Source organism: Protopterus annectens, chromosome 17.part0 (genome assembly GCF_019279795.1).
Source record: "Protopterus annectens isolate FY-2018-M chromosome 17.part0, PAN1.0, whole genome shotgun sequence".
NCBI classification, from domain to species: Eukaryota; Metazoa; Chordata; order Ceratodontiformes; family Protopteridae; genus Protopterus; species Protopterus annectens.
This window is the reverse complement of record NC_056751.1, coordinates 37,078,836-37,100,623: the sequence shown is the minus strand read 5'-3', so window position 1 is coordinate 37,100,623 and position 21,788 is coordinate 37,078,836. Positions and strand designations below refer to the sequence as shown.

Genomic DNA, 21,788 nt, shown 5'->3' with positions numbered 1-21,788 from the left:
TTTTCTTGACTGCAGTCAGTTCAGGGAGAAGAATTTCTGAAATGTGTGCTTTAATATGCAGTTGCCAAGCTGCACTCCCCCTCCACACACACGTGCACACATTCTCCCACAAAGAATGGATGAAACTCATCCTCCTTTTATGCCAATGGCGAATTCAGCTGTTTCTCTGAAACAGTTTATTCAGTTGCCAGGGTTTTATTGAAAGTACTACAGGGAGGAACACCTGTTGCTTACCTTGAGTCTGTACCGTCAGTTGACAGCAGAAAGTTTTTTTTCATTTAGAAATTCATTTTTATGCCTCAGTAAAGTAAAAATTGGGTCCACCTGTCTCAAACTGACTTTGCTGAAGTGGTTGGTCCTTTGCATTGCGTTTTGTTTTGATACATAGTAGGGGCCAGTGCAGAACCCTGTTAGACTTCATTCTTCCAGGAATGCACCTATATCAGCAATTTACTTTTAAAATGATTCTCCTAAGGACATTCTAGGAAACAGCAGCATGGACTGCTTGGTCTAAAGACAAGACAGGATTTGGCATGGTTGTGCTACATGGATTCTTGCAACTTTTCACCTCCAGAGGTACCCATTTTGCTGCTTGGGATTATACCATATTGTTATGATGCATGGCAACACTTACACTTCCTGACATAAGGTAACACAATTACGTGAGGTACTTGATGTGACAGTGTGAGGCATTGCCAGCCATGCCAGGAGATATAGGGCAGTGGCTGTGTAACATATGCCATCATAGCTAGCTGTAGTTTTGTAAAGAATTGTGTGTCATTTGTATATCAAACTGATTTGTACAGGTGCTTGTTGAAAATGTATTTGTGAAGTTGCTTGTGTTAATGTATCCTGCTGGATAGAAAAAATAAATACACCTGTATGTCAGACTGTATTTTAACTGTTGGAATTAATATATTGTAACAGAGGATACTGGAAGAGAAAAAGTCAATCTCAGTCCATCTAACTTTGAAAAAATTCCTGAAATCTAATTACCTGCCTTAGGACGTAAAGACTATATCTTACAGTTCTGATTGCAGCCAGAGACAAAATGTCTATGAAAACAAGGAAATCAAGGACATTAGGAATCCTGCTGTATTGTCTTTAGCTGTGAACTAATTGCTACCCTGGAAGGGTGGAAGTGTTTGGTTTTATGGCATCCAGATGCTATAACGCAACTTAGCAAAGCTCTCTCTTTGTGTATGATAACACATATGTGCAAGATTCTGGTTCAATTTCTAGTAAAGGGAGTTAGTACAGTAACGAGAAGTCAAATGACCAGATGTATGTGATGTCATTCTGTAATCCAGGATGTTTTAATACTAGATGAGACTGAAGTCTCAGGGCAGTCTGTTTTTGAAACCTGACGTAGAAGGATCACTCACCCACTTCATCTTTCCTTGCTTGAGTAAGTAACCAGGGAATAATAATTCTTTAGATAAGTCAAGAAAATATAGTGAGATTAGTTAAGTACCATTTTTCTATATCTGTGTGAATTTGTTCATCTGTGTTATTTTAATATTTCCTGTGATTGAAACTCTGGTGTTTATTGTAAATAGATGTTCAGTATTTTCATGTTCTTTTATTATTTCTTATAAAATATATTTAAACTTCTCATTGTGGCTGGTCCTTTAGAGAATATTTTAACCTTTGGGAGTACTTATATTTATTTGGTGACAGTGTGGCCATTCCTGAAAGCCTTGCTGTTTGGTTAACACTACCATTTTTGTTAATATTTGTTTTACTCAGTACAATTGGGTACCCTTGTAAGAACCTAGAGCAGCTGGCTTTGGATTGTCTGGTGGCGGTAACTACTTTGTAGTCTGGGCAAAGGGTAGCAGAGTGAGTAAATCTATACAAGCCTTTTCCAGGTGTGTGTGTGTGTGTGTGTGTGTGTGTGTGTGTGTGTGTGTGTGTGTGTGTGTGTGTGTAAATTAAATTTCAGAGTGTGTGCGTGCCAGCTACTTGGAGCAAGGACACAGAGCACTAGTTTCACAGAGAGAGGGGTGGAGGACTTGGCCTGGGACACTCAGCTGAGGACTCAACTCTATAGCTGTGCCATTGGGGAGTTTTACTGGGGCCCTGGAGAGAGAGAGAAAGGTGGGGGGAGGGCAGACCCCGGACTGAGTGTGTTCCCTGTGTGCTCTTAAGGAAAATTGTGCCTGGTGCAGAGAACTGCATCTGGAAATACTGTGTGTATCTGTCTTTGTTCCAAGTGAGTATATCTCACCAGTGTCAGTGTTCAGGAATCAGGCTTCTTGACAGTGAGGGGACATCACACTTAGTCTTAGTCTTTGGAGAGAGGACACTTTCACAGTAGCCTGATGAAGCGACAGTTTGTGGTCGCGAAAGCGCTTACATTATTTTTGTTTTTTATTTTTTATTAAAGAGCCTTTGGTTGTGTAAGTTGAGTGCTTTTTTATACACAGTTTTTCTTGTCTTATTGCACTCAGCTTCATCGTTGAAGCCGTTTTTTGTTTTATTTCACTTTCACAGTAAAGCTACTCTCCCTTCCTCCCTCTCAGTCTTTGCAGACATTTTCATAGTAAAGCTACTTTCCCTTCCTCCCTCTGTTGACAGTTTTTTGTTTTATGTTTCTAGGTAACGTTTTCTGAACATTTGTAGATTTAGTGTGGCATGTTTTATTATCTAGCTTATTTTCCTTAGATTGTTAACTTCAAGGAACAAATTGAAGAGGGTGCAAGACAATGCTGTTTATATATGGTGAATGTATGTGCCCCATGTCTCAGTGCCTTCTGTGCTCCTAGATCAACCTTAGCCATCACACAGAAAAGCAACGGCTGTAGAGGAAGGTATTAGACCAGAACAGCTTTGTTGGTACGTAAATTGACATGTTATGATTTATTGCTAAACTGATTTCTCAAAGATCTACTGAGTACTTCATGTGTTACAGTGTTGTTTTCCCCATACTTGAATGGTGGCTTACTTGCTTAATTTGCAGATCTTGGACATACTAATGTAAATGCAGTAGGAAGAATTACTTACTGCTGGAGTTAAAAAAAAAAATGTTTGTTTCAAAATGACTGCAGGTAATGGAGTTTAGTTACATATAATTTAAGTGAGCTGCAGAAATACAGATTATTTTTTATTATCTGAAGAGGTATAATTATAAGTTTCATGTGAAAACACTTTTTGCTTTAAAGATTTTATGAAGAAGATAGAACTTTGGATAAAAGTACTTTATAGGTATGCTCTCTTAAACCTTTAATGTGTGTGTGTTTTTTTTCCAATTTATCTTAGGTCTGGACTACTCAGTACATTGGTAGGAGAGAGGTCTGTGACACAGCGATGGGAGGCAAGTAAAGTCTGGTGAATGATCTTTTTGCAGGAAGCTGTTGTAAATAACTGTTTAAAATAAGCTGTAGACCATTTAAAGATGACTTGCAAAGTTTTGTACCATTTTGTTGTAATTATGCTTTTATAATATAAAGTGGGCTTTATGATTTTAAAATACAAATTTTTATTTTTGTTACTTCAGTGAAGCAATGCTTATTAAATAAACTTGTGTTAGCTTTTACTGTATGCTGAGCAGTTATATCTGATTTCATGCAATTGACCTCACCCTATGATGATGGAGAGTTTGTTGTGGGTGGATGTTTTTGTAGTCTGTAGTAGATTTCAGCACAAAAGCAGTACAGCTACTCATCAATCAATTAGATAATACATAAATGAATGTAGTTATATTCAAGTAAAAGTGAAATAGTACAAGATAATAAGATTTCTTCTAAAGTGCATAATGCTTAGCATGCTTACAGCATTACAACACAGATGTTAAAATTAATATTTGTCTGCCACTGAATAATCAAATTTAGGAAGAAAACTAAGGATACATATATATTATCAGTGACAACCATACATTAAAGGACATTTGTGTTGTGTATTGTTTAGATTATTGCTTCAAGGAACAAACTGAATAGGGTGCAAGTCAATGCTGTTTATATGTAGCGAATGTTTGTGCCCCATGTCTTCAGTGCCTTCTGTGGTCCTAGATCAACCTTAGCCATCACACAGAAAAGCAACTGCTGCAGAGGAAAAGTTGGAATATTCTTTGCATTTATGAAGATGAAGACTAAGTTGACAGTGACAATAAAGGTGCAGTGGCAGTGACAGCATTGACAAAAAAGAAAATAAAGAATGAAAGTGAAGATGTAGTGATGGTGGTGCTGGAGGTGACAGGGTTGAAGATTTGGTGACTTTACAAATGAAGATGTGATGAATATGATGAAACGGTGGTGACGGCGAGCATTAAGACGGCAGTAATGATGATGCAACAAAGGTGATATGAAAATGGCAAAATAGATGTCTGTGGTGATGAAGATGACAGGGAAGGTGACAAGAAAGATATGACAGAACATGCTAGAGGGACAGGTTCCTCACCCAGAGACTGCCCCTGCTCTGGAATAGACTTCCCATACATGTCAAGCAGAACACCTTGCTGTCCCACTTCATGAGAAATCTTGATGAGTGGATAGGTAATAGAATTTTCACCCAGGGATCACTCCAGTGGCTCTACTTGATAGAGGCACTGGGAACCTAATGTTGGGTGGCACGATGCCAGGGCACTTCTAGGAGCTAGGCTTGTAAAGGCTCCAGGGCCATTAACCTAGTACACACCTATGAACCTATGATAAAGATGAAGAGGAGATGATGAAGATGTGGGAGGTTGATATAATGGTTAAGCTGTTTACCTTATAGACACAAAGTGTAGGGTTTGATTCTTACACGGGGTAATTAGCTAGGCTTAAAATAGCCTACAAGGGCAGTTAACCTAGTACTAATCTATAAACCTAAACCTTTGTAATGAATATAGTCAAGATGACAACTATGATGATAGTAGAGATGAAGATTGCAGCAAAGATGCACTGAAGATGACACAGATGATGAAGGTGGAGAAGATGCAACAAAGATAATGATGCTGACAATGAAACTGTAATGAAAATAGGAAAACAATGCTGTGAAAACTAACAGAATTGAAGGTTGTGCAGTCATTGTTATTTTCCTCTGCTCTTCTTCATCAGTCCATCATCATTTTCTCATCATTGAAGAGACAGTAATGTTAAGTATGTGATGATGACGAATATGAGATGAAGATTGCAGAGTGAAGATTATGTAGTGGAGATGAAAATGGTGAAGACAGTGATCATGTGATGTAGCAACGATGAAGAGAGTGAAAATTTATCATCTTCATTGATTCATTTTCATATCTTCATCATCTTCATTTTGATCGCAGCTCCATTATCTTCATTCCACCTTCATCATCTTCAGCACATCATCAGGGTCATTGTTACTATCATTTCAGCCTCATCATCTCTGTCGTCATGTTCATAACTTCTTTAGCATTATTGCCATCTTCTGCATAATTATCATTTCACTTTCATCATCATCATTGAATATTTATTTATTGACTGATTTCATTTGTTTACAAGGAAAGTTGCCCTGTGCAAAGAAGCCTTTTTTAAGAGGGGCCTGGAGAGAAAAACTTCACATAAATCATATAAGAATTGAACATAAAGTTTGTACAAAATCACAACACGCTTATTTTTTTAACACTGATTAGAAATTGCAGTACATCAGACTAAACAGAAGATGAAATTATTTTCTGTACAGTATATAGTGATAGAAGAAAGGGTGAAAGTTGTAAAGAAAGGAGTTGAAATAGGAAAAGGGGGATAATGGTTGTGGTTTGAGTAGTCATTTTTGTTAGAAGGGAGCAGTGAATTGTAAAGGAAAGAAGAAAAAAGCAGGTACTGGCCGCCATGCTAAACAGCTTCAAAACCTTTATTTAAAACACAATTAAAAACACAAGAATGAGCATTTTCGGGACCAAACCCTTCGTCAGATACAAAACTCAAATTAAACCATTTTTTATAGCTCTTCAGTTAACATTCAGCGCTCATTCTTGTGTTTTTAGTTGTTTTAAATAAAAGTTTTGAAGCTGTTCAATGTGGTGGCCATTATCTGCTTTTTTCGTCTTTCCTTTGGAATCTTTGTGGGCAGGCAGCCTTTGGTGGAGTATCTACAGTTCTTTTTGGTTTAGCAGTGAATTGTAAGGAATGATGTGTAAATAGAGTTTAGGGGCATTAGAGATACTGGAGGGATAAGGTGGGTTCAGCCTGGATATTTGGTGCTGTTGCGTTTTTGACAGTCAGGTAAGTGTGCTTTCAGCTCTTCTTAAATTAGGGGATATTGTCAATTTGGCAGAGAGCTGTGAGCAGCAAGTTTCACATTTTAGCAACAGAAGTAAAGTGCATCCCCAAGGGAGTTGTGAGAGGGGCTGATGTATGCAAGGTATTTATCATTAGATCTCAATATGCTAGTAGAAAACTACCATTGGAGGAGAGGAAAAATGGAGGGGTATTTCTTGGAGTGATGGAGGATTTTATGTGCTGTTTTTATCTTAATCATTCTCATGGTCATAATTGTCAGCTTCATCATCTTTATCTTTTTCAACATCGTTATTCGCATCATTGTATCTTCATTATCTTTACTTCAGCATCTTCATTATTGTAATCATCACTTTGTCTTGTTTTGTCATGTCATCATCATCTTCCTTATCACAGCTTCATCTTTATCATAGCATCGTCATTGTTATTGTCATCTTCATATTTTCTTAATTTTCATCTTTATCATCATGATTACAATCATCTCATCCTTAATGCATCTTCCTTTTTACAGATGCATAAACTATTCCAAACGTTTTCATTCCAGCACTTGGTGTATAACACAAACGCCCTTTACTGTACAGTTGTCATTGAGATGATTTGCATATCCCTAGTTTTCCTAACAATGTTTATCCCATGGGACACAATTAACGTAACATCTATATTATAGTGTATGCAAGTATTATGCCATTTACAAGGAATTGTATCTTATTCTGTCTTGTTTTTACTTGAATATAACTGCATTTATTTGATTTATTGTCTGAGTGAATTATTTTATTGCATTTATGTGTTGAATTCTGCTGTTGAGTAGAGAAACACCTACCCACTACAAACTATGTGTTCAAACTTTGCATCATCAGAAGGTGAGGTCACATGACATGTAATCTGGAAGTAACTGCTCAGCCTGCAGTAAATAGAAACATAATTTTACTGTGCTTAGTAAACAGCTCCACTGAGTTAATTCAAGTAAAACTATATATTTTAAAATCAGAAAGCCCACTTTTCTTTAGGAGAGTGTGATTACAACAAAACTAAACTGTAAAGAAACTTGCACATAATATTTAAATATTCATCATTTTCTGATTTTCATGTATTAAAAATGTTTGCTAATCACTGTCTACATTTTAGTGATACCTCTCAATAAAAAAAAATTGGCTTTTTCACAGAGAAATTGTTTTAGCCCATCCTGGGATTAGTTCTAGACTACATACGGTTCCATTTCGTTCAGATGTGCGTCTTTTTTTTTTTTGTGTTCACTGATTTTACTTTGAGCATTATCACAAACGTAAAAACAAACAAAAATAGCATGTGAAGTTGTTCAGTCTCGCCGTTCATTCATCACTGATGGGTTTGGAGCCGATCCTCGGCTCCGACATGGCCGACTAGCAAGCTCAAAGTTCTCCAGTAGCTCGAGACCCCACCCCTTATCCCATGATGCACTGCTGGAATTAACCTCAGATCTAGTTTGCCGCGGCACTGATCTCTTGGTTTCCAGCTTGGCTCGAGACTTTATTGAGAGTTTTTCAACTTTCAGCAAGTTATATTTTCACTTTTTTATATACTTTGTTCTGTTCATAGTAGCAGATATACTAGTTAGTAAATAGTTTTTTGTTTTCTGTGTTTTTACTCCTTTCCTCAGTATTCTATCTTGCCTTCGGCCTTTTGGCCTTAGGATTAGTGCTTAGTCAGTGATCCCCTTTGGGACTATCGTTTTGAATCTCTAATTACTGTTTGTAGTTATTAATTGTTAGTGCCCCTTTTTGGGCTGTGTGTATGTTTGTGTCAGTTACTTAGTTTAAAACAGCTCTTAGTTAATCAGTGTGCTTGAGTTGTGTAATGTCTGAAGATAAGGACAAGCATCCAAAGTCTGGGTTTAAAAAGTGCCCAGACTGCAGACAGAAAATGTCTGTCACAGATGCCCATGTGCAGTGTGTTTACTGCTTGGGTGAGGTACATCTGCAAGAGTCTTCCAGCATATGTCATTCCTTTTCCACAAGAGTATTAGCTGAAAGGAAAATGAAATTGGTGGATAGTAATATTTAAGCATCCCTTTTCTGAGGCATTGTCTGACCAGGATAGAGCCAGTAAATCATCCAAATCTTCTAAGTCTTCCACTGATTCTAGATACAAGAAAGGAGAGATGTCAGAAATTGTGGTGACTTCGGCTCCACTGCCCTCAGAGCTGACAGTCTGCTCTTTTCGGAACTGGGACACGGCCTTGGAACCGGTTACCGAAAAACCTCCTTCCATATTGCTCTAATCGGCTCCATCTGTCCATTCTTCCAGGTCCTCTGTCAGCTTATCTGATCTGGATATGGACCGGCTGGTTCAGAAACTCTTGAAGGCACCAGGCCTAGTTAAATTGCTGTCGGCTCAGACACAACCGTCGTAGCCGAAGACCACCAACCTTGAATTGTCTGCTCCTCCTCCGAGCCATATCAGACCTTCTGAGCCAGAGGAGGCTGACCTGATGATCGTGGATCCCTTGGAGCCGACGTCTGCTCCAGTGACGTCGGCTCCATCTGCTCAGACGTTCTCGGCACCAACCGGTGTCTCTAGGAGTCGACACTCTCCGGTCGGGTCTGGTGAGGATAGCCGCACTGACTTGTCGGTGCCGACTCTTCCTGTCGGGGCCTCGGCTCTGGTGAGCTCGGCTCCTACCTTGGGCTTGGAGCCCATGTCTTCGGTGCAGGAGGAAACTGTGGCTCCATTGGAGCCATCGACTCCTCCTTATCGGAGCTGAGGTGCTTTCAATGCCATGAGGCGAGTGTTGTCTCCCAAGACTTCCTCATCTCAAGGTCTGGCCTCTTCTTCCCCTAAAGTGCCTGTGTCTGTTTCCTCCTGTCCTCCCAAGCATAGAGACCCAGAGCCTCAGGTAGCCCCACAGGGTGCTCTCTGCTGTTCTGAGACCTCTCCAGAAGTTCCCCCTGAAGAGGTTCCCAGGAAGAGATTATGCAAGAGGAGGCATTTGGACTATCACATCAGACACTGACCTGGATGAATCAGAAGGGTCCACCAGATCCTCCTCAGAGGACATCTCCATTGCGGAGATTCTTGAAATCCTTAGGCAGAGAGGTGATAGGCAGTCCAAGAGCCCTACTGAGGACGAGTTGGTTCTCCTGAAGGTGTTTGGGTCTCAACCGTCCACCTCTTGGGTATCTCCGCCCCATGATGAGCTTATGGATCTGGTCTCTCGTAGGGCGTGGGAGTCTCCAGAATCTATGGAACCTGTTCCTCGGAGGCCTAATAAGTTTATTTCAACCCCTGTGGATAAGTCCTTTTTGACCAAGGGAGTCCCTGTTGATGCCATGGTGGAGATGGCAGCCACCAAAAAGGAAATATCTGAGACTTCCTCATCTATCCATCCTCCTAATAAAGAATCTTGGATCATGGATAGATATGGAAAACGCATGTTCAGTTCAGCGACTTTCTCACTCAGATCACTGAACTACTTGACACATTTTACCAGACTGCAGAGAGATCTCCTTAAGAAGTTGGGAGATACTCTTCAGGGTGCTGTAGTTTCGAGTGTATCCGATAAGATTGCCACTCAGCTTTCTACCCTCAACTCGATAGTCAACTCATCCATGCGTCTCGTATCATACGCAGTGGATGGTTCGAGTAGAGCCGCAAATACAGGAATCGCTCTCAGTAGGCATGCCTGGATGCGAGACTGTTGCTTCGTGGAACCCTTCAAGTCTTCCTTTACTAATACCCCATTTGACGGCTCATTCTTGTTTGGGCCAAAGGTGAAGGAGACTTTAACCAGATGTGAGCAAAAAGGAAAGACTGTCCGCTGTCTGAGTCCGTTTTTCCACTCCCACTCGACCCTTTCCCAAAGGTCAGATGGGAGGAAAAATGTGGTTCCGTAAAGCCCAGGGAGCCTTTCAAGACACACGTGGAGAGCCCCCCTCCAGAGGCAGAGGAGGGGGTTTCAATGGAAGACGCCACCCTCGTAGCAGAGGGGGTCTGTAACACCAGGGTTAGAGAGATCACTTCTCTGGTCATTCCTACCAGCGCTCCTGAAAGGAGGCCTGCCTGTCCTACTCTAGAGGCAGTCGGGGGTCACTTATCCTTGTACTCCAAAGCCTGGCTAAATATAACAAATAACAGTTGGGTACGAAGTATCATTTCCAGAGGGTATTTCATACCATTCTCCACCCAGCCTCTTCCCGTCAAAAAAATCCCAGATGTTCCACCCAGTCATTTGGGACAAGCAGCAATAGAGGTACGCCGATTGCTAGAAAAAAAAGAGTCATTCAGCCAGTCCCAGCAGACCAGACAGGATTTGGAACTTACTCAAGGTTCTTTTTGGTTCCAAAGAAAACAGGGGACTGGAGACCTATTTTGGATCTCAGCAGACTCAACCAATTTGTGAGAAAAGAGAAGTTCCGAATGGTCACTCTACAGTCATACTCCCCTTGTTGGGGAAGGACAATTGGATGTGCTCGATCGATCTCAAGGATGTGTACTACCACATAAAGATGGCCAGACCATCCAGAGATCACCTGCGTTTCCGACTGGGAGCCAATCATTGTCAGTTCCGAGCTCTGCCCTTTGGTCTCATTACAGCCCCCAGAGTGTTCACCAAGTGCATGGCAGTAGTCACGGCTCACCTGAGGCGTCTAGGATTCCAGATGTTTCCGTATCTAGACGACTGGCTCCTTACCTCCACCACCAGGTGCCAACTTCTTCAAGCGAGAGAGGCTACTCTGACACTCTGCGATCAGCTAGGCATTACAGTCAACTTAGAAAAGTCTGCCTTGTTGGCATTGCAGCATATCGTTTTTATAGGGACAGAACTAGACACCTCAACCACCATTCTCCGCCTTCTGCCAGAAAGAATCTCTATTCTTCGCCAACACATCATGCCCCTAATATCAAAGAACAAAGCACCAGCAACAGAGGTATTGAAAGTTCTAGGATTGATGGTGGCAGCTATTCTAGCAATCCCCTTAACAAGGATGCATGTGAGTATCCTTCAATGGCTTCTATTCACGCAATGATCTTACCAAAAACTTCCAATGAGTCACATGATCCTGATAAATTCCTGCAAGAAGGATCTTCAGTGGTGGTTGATGTCTCTTCATGTCACAAGAGGACGTCCTTTCATGCTTCCCCCTCCTGTTGCCACTGTGACCACGGACGCTTCCCTGATAGGGTGGGGGGGCTATTTCAGGGAAAGACTGCCCAAGGCACATGGACAGATGAAGAATCACATCTGCATATCAGTGTCCTGGAGATGAGAGCAGTACTTCTAGCATTGCAATACTTTCAGGACACTCTTCCTCTAGCGACAATTGCAATACAGACAGACAGCATGTCAGTGGTCTGGTATCTGAACAAACAAGGTGGGACCAAGTCTTATCCCCTTTGCCAAGAAGCCCTCAGATTATGGCAGTGGGCACTGTCGTCACAGTGCTTTCTGTTGGCAACGCATATCCCGGGCAAATCCAGCGTATTAGCGGACAGACTGAGCAGAGCAATCTTGTTGCCCCATGAATGGTCCCTCAAACAAGAGATTGCAGACAGAATCTTCCTCAAATGGGGCCAGCCTTCCTGCGACCTCTTCGCCAGTCACATCAACAACAAATGCAGAAGCTATTTTGCCCTAATTCCTATGCCAGGTCACTCCCCGAGGGATGCTCTTGTCCACAATTGGCCCCTAGGTCTCCTCTGTGCATTTCCACCAATTCCCCTGATTTCCAAATTCTTACAGAAAGCAAAGTCACTGGGACGGACAATCATCCTCATAGCCCCTCGTTGGCCTCGGCAGATTTGGTTCCCGTTTCTTTTTCATCATATTCTGGAAGATCCATGGATCCTGGACTTAGTTCCGGACTTGTTGACACATCCGTCAGGGGATCTTCACCCTGTCATTGCAGACACTGAAGCTAACTGCTTGGCTGCTCCAATTCCCCGCATAACCAGGCTCTATAATCTTTCCCATGACACTAGTCAGATTTTGTTGGCTTCCCACAAACCTTTCACCAGAAAATTGTATCGTAGTAAGTGGAAGAGATTTTCAGTTTGGGCTTCTTCCCACAACATTGACCCTTATGAAGCACCATTGTCTTCTATCTTACAATTCTTGACAGAAATCTTCAACAAAGGAGCAGCGGCAGCTACGATACGAGTACAGTTAGTTGCTATATCTAATTTCCATCTAGGAATTGATGGTTTGAATACTATGGCTCACCAATTATCTAAGGCTTTTCTAAAAGGTTCCTTTCACATAAGGCCTCCAGTGAAGACACATTATTCCCCTGGAATTTGAATTTTATGTTATCTCATATCATTCTTCCTCCTTTTGAGCCTGCATCATCTTGTGAACTAAAATTCTTGTCATGGAAAACTATCTTCTTCGTAGCCATCACTTCAGCCCGTAGAGTTTCAGAGCTCCAAGCCCTTTCCATCAAACCCCCTTACATGGTCTTCCATACTGACAGAGTATCTCTCAGAACTAATCCATCCATTCGGCCCAAAGTATGTTCTGAGGTTAACATTAATCAAGTCATTGAGTTACCCGTTTTATTCCCTAATCATACCAACAAATTGGAATATATGTTGCATAAACTCGATGTTCATAGACAACTTAGATTTTATTTGGACAGAACCAAAGACATTAGGAAATCAGATCAACTCTTTGTGTCCTTTTCTGAGACCAGGAAAGGTAAACCAGTTGCTAAAACAACCCTAAGTGGCTGTCGGATTGCATCACCTATTTGTATGCCTCTCATAATATGCCATTGTCTGTTAAGGTAAAGGCTCCTTCAACCAGAACAGTTTCTACCTCATCAGCCTTTCAAGCCAAATTGCCTTTGGATAACATCTATGCAGCAGCCACCTGGTCTAAACCTCACACTTTTATAACTCATTACAAAGTGGATAAGGCCTCCAGGGACAGGGCTTCATTTGGTTCTGCAGTTCTGAAGAGTGTACTTCCGTGAGCCATCCAAGATGGGTGCTAGGGACGCTACCCATCAGTGATGAATGAACGGCGAGATTGAACAACTTCACATAAAGAAGTTATGTACTCACCATAACGTTCCATGTGAGTTGTTCCATCTCACCTTCATTCTCACGTCCCACCCTCCTTCCTCCTCCTGGCTGACAGTTGACTTGGAGGCTGTCTTCATTCTGGTTTTTCAACGTGTATTCATACTAGGCAGAATTATTATTGTACTTTTATATGGTATACAGCAAGCAAGATCTGAGGTAATTCCAGCAGTGCATCATGGGATAAGGAGTGGGGTCTCGAGATACTGGAGAAATTTGAGCTTGCTAGTCGACTGTGTCAGAGCCGAGGATCGGCTCTGAACCCATCAGTGATGAATGAAGGCGAGATGGAACAACTCACATGGAACGTTATGGTGAGTACATAACTTCTTTTTTGCTCTTACCTTTTTGAAGATTCTTGGTCCAAGTGCTTTACATTAATGCTTCCTGATGGTTTTCAATACCCATGTATCTTTCTCAAGAATTATACTCTAACTGCTTTTGAAGACTGTAGAAGAATTTTAATAGCAGCATCATGTCTTTGTGGTTGATCAGCATTTATTTTAAAAGAATGGAAATAGTAGAGAGAGACCTCAGTGCTATAAAGAGCTCTCCTCATTTGATGATGACTGAGTAGTTAAACATAAGACTCTAAAAGAGCATGAGGTAAAGGAAAAAGGTGCACCTCCCGAACCCACTAAAAATACCTCAAAAATAAGTACTTTAAAAGTAATTTCAGGTTAATATTAAACATTCACTATGCCTAGCTGCAGGGAAAAAAAATTAATAGTCCAACAGAAGAAACTGACAAAGACCCATTTGCGTTACTAGACTTTGTTTGGATTTGATGACTGGAAAACCCCAAATAGATGCACCACATTTTCAGTGGTGACTAGGGATGGAAGATCTGCAAGGATCAGTTATAAATAGTTTTAAAAGCATTAAGTGACAGTCTATAAACAATGAACAGAACAGTTAAAATATAAAACTATACATTATTATACACTGGATGCGAGTTCCAGTCTTCCCAGGTAGTACTCACAGCTACACCAACCACTGTAGAATCATAAAAAATGTATTGTCCCAAACGAGAAGTAAAATCAGGAAACCACCAAAATGTTCCACGATTTATTGCATAAAATCACAAACAAATGAACCGCCGTAAGCAGCTCCGACAATGAACACCACGAACACAAACAGCACGATCTACCTAGGTTTCGTCCGTAGACTTCTTCAGAATAATGCCTTACATCCTTTTGCCACTTAAATATTCACAGCGAAACCAATTAACCAATAAAACAATATATCTTAAAAAACGTAACCACACTTGTAAATATTTTATATAAAAAATACATATAACCACATTATAAAAATAAGTATCTCTGAATTTAATAAAAAAGCTGCTAAGCTGTCTAATAATACATAAACTGTGTGAAAATTCAAAACGAAGTGAACCTAATTATGTGAACGTCCTTATATTATATGTATATTATAAATGTATGTAAATGTATTAAATATAATGAATATCTATGTATATATGAATAATATATAATATATATGTTTATATACTGATATTAAATAAATGAATTTGTATAAATATGTATTAAAAAGTGATTGTTATGAAAATAGTAATAAATATAATGATGAATATTGAATAATAAATAATGAATAATTAATAAATAAAACACCTAAATTAAAAACTACCGTGTTAATAAATATGTATGTGTTTGTGTATGGTTGTATATAAATATATGTAAATATGAATACACATTTATTAAATGACTTGTTTGAACACAATTGTTAAAGTTGTATAAAACAAACTTCATTTAACAGTGTATAGGTCAACGCCCCTTAATATTTTTAAGTTTTAGTAGGGGCTTAATACTACAATATTCATTTAATCCAGGTAAATTATAGGCATTTAAATGTATTTGCCATTTTAATTCACTCACATCTAGATCCAAATCTATTATTCTGCCTTGTATATCAATCATGACCTGATTAATTATGCAAAATTTAAATTCATGATCAATATTATCAATTTTATGCCTTGCCAGGGCATTTGTGGACCTAAGATGTTTAATGTCCAACAGGTGCTCTTTAATTCTGTCCCTGAAGTGTCTACTAGTCTTACCCACATAAAATGCGTTGCAATTCTGACATAAGGCCAAATAGACCACATTGGATGTATAGCAATTAAAATGCCCATGTATATTAATTTGTATCCCATTTACAGTAAAATTGTCCCCAGTGGTCTCGATGTGTTGACATGTTGAACATCTACCACATTTATAATTTCCTTTTGGCCTATTTGTAAAAGTGTTTCTGTCACTGTATTCAAATATGTTTTTTAAGGATGCGTCCTTCCTATACACATATTGAATCTTGCCCTTAAATAATCGCGCCATGTCATTATTTAACTTAAAAATGTCCCAATTCTTATTTAAAATACTTTGTATTTGATGAATATTGTCATTATAAGTTGTAATATATGACAATTTAATTTTAACGTGATTTTGATTTCTCGTTACTTCCATATCGTCAATTTCTGAACCGTCCACATTCAAAATGGCCTTGTATATACCTAATAATCTCTTTCGCTTAACTTCCTCAAATATATCAGAACATAATTCAATAGGATTACCCCTATTAGTAAATAAGGTCACTATAAAAGACAATTCATCCTGAAAATCCCCATCATTACTGACCATTCTGGCCGCCCTGACCATCTGTCCTTTAATAATAGCTTTCTTCTGATGGTCAGGGTGCCAGCTGTTGTATTGCAAATAGGAATTTGAAAACGTGGGTTTTCTATATATGTTGGATTTCAACGATCCATCATCCCTATTTAAGGTTAACCTTACGTCCAAATAAGTAATTGATTCAGAATTAATTTCGTGTGTGAATTTTAGAAACCAGATGGTATTGTTAATATATTCCAAAAACCTTTTTAATCCACAATCATCACCTTCCCATATGAAAAAAATATCATCCAAAAAAACGGCAGTATGTTTTTATATATATATAATATTCACTATTGAAAATGAAATTATTTTCCCAAAAGGCCATAACATAATTGGCGTAAATGGGGGCACATGCTGCCCCCATTGCAACGTCTTTGACCTGCTTGAAGTGATTCCCTTCGTAATATATATAATTATTATGGAGAACTATCTCCATTAATCTTACCATTAAATTAATATGTTCCTGTTCGTACATACCAGTTTCAAAAATTTGCTCCTCCAACCACATCAAACCAGTTTCATGTGGTATTGATGTGAATAAGTTGCACACATCCACCGTAACAAACAAATTACCACTTTGATACTTATAAAACTTCATCCTATTCAGGAAATCCCACGAGTCCTTCAAAATGTAAGAACATTTTTTTATTCCTTTTTGCAAGTGATGATCTAAATATTGACTTATGAAACAGGTTTTGTTTCTTTTACCATCAACTATCGGTCTAAATTTTAAATTGTCCAGTCCCTTGTGTATCTTTGGAATGCCAAAGATACCACTAATATACGGGTAATTATTGATTAAAAAATTGTAATCTTTTTCCGATATTTGTCCTTGAAATAACATGTCTTGCAAACTCAGGTCAATGTTTCTGTAAGCAATATTTATCTCATTTAAACTGACCTCTATGTAGGAATCTTCCATTAACATAGCCATCATGTGAAAGATGTAATCACTTTTCTCCACTACCACCACACCATTGCCCTTATCCGGTTTCATGATGCGAATATATTTCATTTTCTGTATATTTTTTAACAATTCCTGTTCCTCTAAGGTCATGTTCATATGTTCCTGATGTTTGTAAGTCTTGAAATGTTTTCTAATGTCTCTTTCACTTAATTTCTCAAACAGAGCCACCATACCATTCAAAGGTGGGTTGTACATACTTGGTTTAGTTAAAGAAATGTTACTTTGTGGGTCCTGATTAGTAACATTATCCTGAAACAAAATTTGAAGGTTAACCTTTCTAGTAAATAATTTCAAGTCCATTATGGAAGTAACCAAATTTCCTTTTTTACAGGGAACAAAGTTGAATCCCTTGGAAAAAAAATTGGCGTGTTCAATTCCTAACTTGACATTAGAGTAATTATATACCTTGAAATCCTGACTTGAATTGACAATTATTTTGGGGTCGCTCAGCCCTGTGTTGACCCTATACCCCTTGTCCAATTGATTGGCATTTGAACATTCCTGCTCAAAATTGTCAGTATTCACACAAGTATCAACAGTTTTTTTCAAAATCTAAACCACTTATTTTACAACCATCCACACTGTACATGTCAAAAATATTTAAAATGTTCTCACTATCATTATGAATATTATTAATTAAATCATCGTCATTTATAACATTGTTAAAATCACTAAATTCATATGTATTATAAACATTAATATTATATATGCTCAAATTTAATAATCCACTGTCAGTTAAACTGAAATCAGCAGATACAACGTCCTGATTCACATTAATGTCCATGAAATTTTCTTTGTTAAACTGTTGGTTCACTTCAAACGTTATTGATTCTCCAATTAGTCCAGCTGCAGCTGATAAACAATTATAATCTGTTCTTACCTGTGATGTTCTTTCTGGTACTGCAAAAGCGTCACAATCACACGTATCTCTGAAAAAAAGTTCCTCTGAGTATGGTACGCTTATTTGTTTAACGCTATCCTTAAATATCTTATTCGCACCGTTAGTTTTGAAAATTAAACCACCATCCCCTCCATGCATTGTTCGTTGCCTGTTGAAAAAACTGCTGCCTCTTAGGACGTGCTCCTAATGGACCGTATTCTTCTCTCTCCACATTCTCCTTACGATTTTTAATCCTCTCCGACCTTCTCGGGATGTCTTCCATTGGGCTACCTTCCCCACGACTCATACTGTTGTTTAACTCTCGTTCTTCATAGGAAGTGACGTCATCAAACGACTCGTATCTTCCTGCATTTCTCTCTGTTGACTGGTTACCATGGTTATTGACAAGTTTTTTAGACTTAGGATATATATTACCATTTGCATAAATTTTAGTGTCACGTTGAATTTTTTTATTCTTCTTAATATAAATGTTATCACAACTGTTATCTACTTCCTTAATAATGTTAATGTAATTCGTGTAATATTGTTCAAACAACAAATCCTCACTAATTTTGTCATTTAATTCTTCCAGTTCTTTCACCAATCCTTCAATTTTCACTTCATTAAATTTAATCATAATTTCCATGATGTTGATACCAGTCTTATTGAATAATGCATGCAACTCTTTCAACATGAATTCATTGTTGTCACATCCGTTAGGATATCTCCACAGGCATAGACCCTTAGGAACAATACCCAATTCTATGTTTCTTTTTAAATAACTGTTCTCCAGCTGGGTCCGTTTTAGTTTAAACAGACTCCTTTCAAAAAGTTTCAACATGTCTTTCAACGGTTTAATAGTGAAATCTGATATGGATTTTTGTCTCGTATTCTCTCCATTAAAATTGTAATCATTAACTTTCCAAACTTCACTATTAACTATGTTAACATGCCTGTTGGGCGCCAAATGGCCGTTGTTCACCCTATCGTCATTATTTGTTGTAGAGAGTGTATTCTTGGGCGTAGTCTGGGTAAGTGGCAAACCCAGGCTTCCCATATTAGAACCAACAGGATTACTAACTTCTTGCTGTAACAATTTATGTATTAGAGCCGAATGCTCGTTAAGCTGTTCCTTGATTTGCTGCAATATATTCCCCAGGTCAACCGGAGATGACTCGCCCTCCATGATCCACCACCAAGAACCAAAAAGGAATACTCCAATAATTATACACTGGATGCGAGTTCCAGTCTTCCCAGGTAGCCCCTACTAAAACTTAAAAATATTAAGGGGCGTTGACCTATACACTGTTAAATGAAGTTTGTTTTATACAACTTTAACAATTCTGTTCAAACAAGTCACCTAATAAATTCGTATTCATATTTATATATATTTATATACAACCATATACAAACATACACATATTTTTTAATATGGTAGTTTTAAATGTAGGTGTTTTATTTATTAATTATTTATTATTCATTATTCAATATTTTTCATCACATTTATTACTATTTTCATAACAAACACTTTTTAATACATATTTATACAAATTTATTTATTTAATATTAGTACATCAACACACATATTATATATTATTCATACATATATATAGACATTCATTATATTTAATACATTTATATACATTTATAATATACATATAATATATTAGGTTCACTTTTTGAACAGTTTATGTATTATTAGACAGCTTAGCAGCTTTTATATTAAATTTAGAGATACTTATTTTGAAATGTGGTTATATGTATATTTTATATAAAATGTTTACGTTTTTAAGATGTATTGTTTTATTGGTTTAAGTGGCAAAAGGATGTAAGGCATTATTCTGAAGAAGTCTGTGTTCATTGTTCATTTGTTTGTGATTTTATGCAATAAATCGTGGAACATTTGGTGGTTTCCTGATTTTACTTTGGGACATTCTACAGTGGTTGGTGTAGCTGTGAGTACTACCTGGGAAGACTGGAGCTCGCATCCAGTGTATAATTATTGGAGTATTCCTTTTTGGTTCTTGGTGATAAAACTATACATTCACACACACACACTTCTGTGTGTGCATATGAACGCAAACCTTCCTACAGATATTGCTGTAATGGAACTTAAGAAAATTCTGAGAGAAATAATCAATCAGTTTTCAGCAAGGAATATTACTTATACGTGGGGAGTGGAACTTGATTTGCAGCAGTGAGTGTGTGTCTGGAGGGCCCAGAAGGGAAAATATAACAAAGGAGGGTAGATGTTTGAAGAAATTTATGAAAATAAATTATGAAGATAAAACAACTGGAATTGAGATCTTTAGAAAAGGGTAGGAGCAAACTAAATTGGAAAAAATGGGAACTGTAGGAACAATACATACAAAGGAAGAATGAGGTTTAAAAGGAGGCAGGACTTAAATGAGCTATGTAATCTTCGAATGAGAAAGATAGGGTAGGGTAGAGTATAAGTGATATATAATGTTTGCAACTGGTAGTGTGTCAGTATGATTTGTGATGTAAAATGCTTGTGACTAAGATTGTGTTGGTGTGGTTTATTTTCATTTATATAAATGTATGATAGCCTTTGTAGTAAGTGATGCTTTAATGAAGATGTTTCTTGTTTAAAAAAAAGGCAAGAATTGAATAATTTATGTAATATTGCTTAGGTTATATGATATATAGCAATATATGTGAAATATAATGTTTGTTATGTTAATATAGTGTAATTACTGTTATATGAATGTAAGTTTACCTATGTCACAAATGATAATGCAGTAAAAGTATTTGGGGAAAAGAAAAAAAAAACATATCTGCACACATATATGTATAAGTATTATATATATATATATATATATATATATATATATATATACACACACACACACACACACACACACACACACACACACACACCTCTCCCATACACACACTCACATATATATGTATATATGGTTTACTATCATTTGTGCGAATTATATTCTGTTGGCAGTCATGCTGCTGAAAATCAGAATGTCGTCCACAAAATGAAAAGTGTATTGGATAGTCAAACACACTTATGCAAATGCAGTAGTGCATTTGCATAAGTGTGTTTGACTATATGTACGGAGATCGTGGCACAATGGGAATTGGAAATTCATCCATATCCCCACTGTAGTGTGTTCTCAGAGTTGGAATATATTAGTAGCAGGGGGTGTGGGGGGCTGCGCCCCTCACAGGGGTGTGTAAGGGGGCTTGCCCCCCTGCAAAATTGTGATACGTCGTTTAGGAGTTTGGTTTACATGAGCTTCCTATACGGCTATCACATGACATTTTCGGCGACAATGTCGACTCAAATGTGTCGATCATTTGTGGCGACATTGTGTATGTTCGAAATGTTTGGTTTCGGTTTAACTTTTCGTTATTTCAAACGGCAAATGTTTTGCCTTTCGAAATAATGCTAGTAAACCTGTATATGTGTGTGTGTGTGTGTGTGTGTGTGTGTGTGTGTGTGTGTGTGTGTGTGTGTAATCGAGAAGGTTGATTTCACAGTTAATTGGCCAGTTAGTATGAGTGTAAAAGAGAGTGACTGCACATATTAGTGGTGGTTCATTTGTGCACGTGTGGGATGGTCGACTTAATGTTTTAAATGGTGCACAGGTAAGTAGGAGTATATAGGGTACTGAAGGTTGGACTGGAAAGATGCTGTTCTGAAGATGTCCATGATCATATTACTAAGATGAGTAAGTATGTGCAAGTCTTCACAGGTTTGGTTAAGAGTATGAGCTGAGGAAGGGGATAGATTTTGTTAGTGGTATATATGAAGTTTGCGTTAAGCAAATGTTTTTTTATTAACGTAGTATATAGGGTTGGAGGTTGGGTTAGTACTAGAGCCAGCACATGAGAGTAAGGCTGTACAGTATGGTGAACAAGTCTCTGTCCTCCTCTTAATCTCGTGTGCTAACTCTAGCCCTACCCCTAACCACTATCCCTACACATTATGCTGCTAAAAACATGTTCCCTAACAATAACACTATCATACCTCTCATCCG

The 21,788-nt window shown here is 38.2% G+C and overlaps 1 protein-coding gene across 1 annotated transcript in view; it reads left to right on the top strand.

Moving 5' to 3' along the window:
- Positions 1-21,788, top strand: part of WDFY3 (WD repeat and FYVE domain containing 3) — a 5,086,165-nt gene that overhangs the window by 4,413,064 nt on the left and 651,313 nt on the right. The window contains exon 49 of the mRNA XM_044059488.1: positions 3,262-3,316. Coding sequence (XP_043915423.1) covers positions 3,262-3,316 — 55 coding nt within the window. The remainder of the gene's footprint in view (positions 1-3,261; positions 3,317-21,788) is intronic.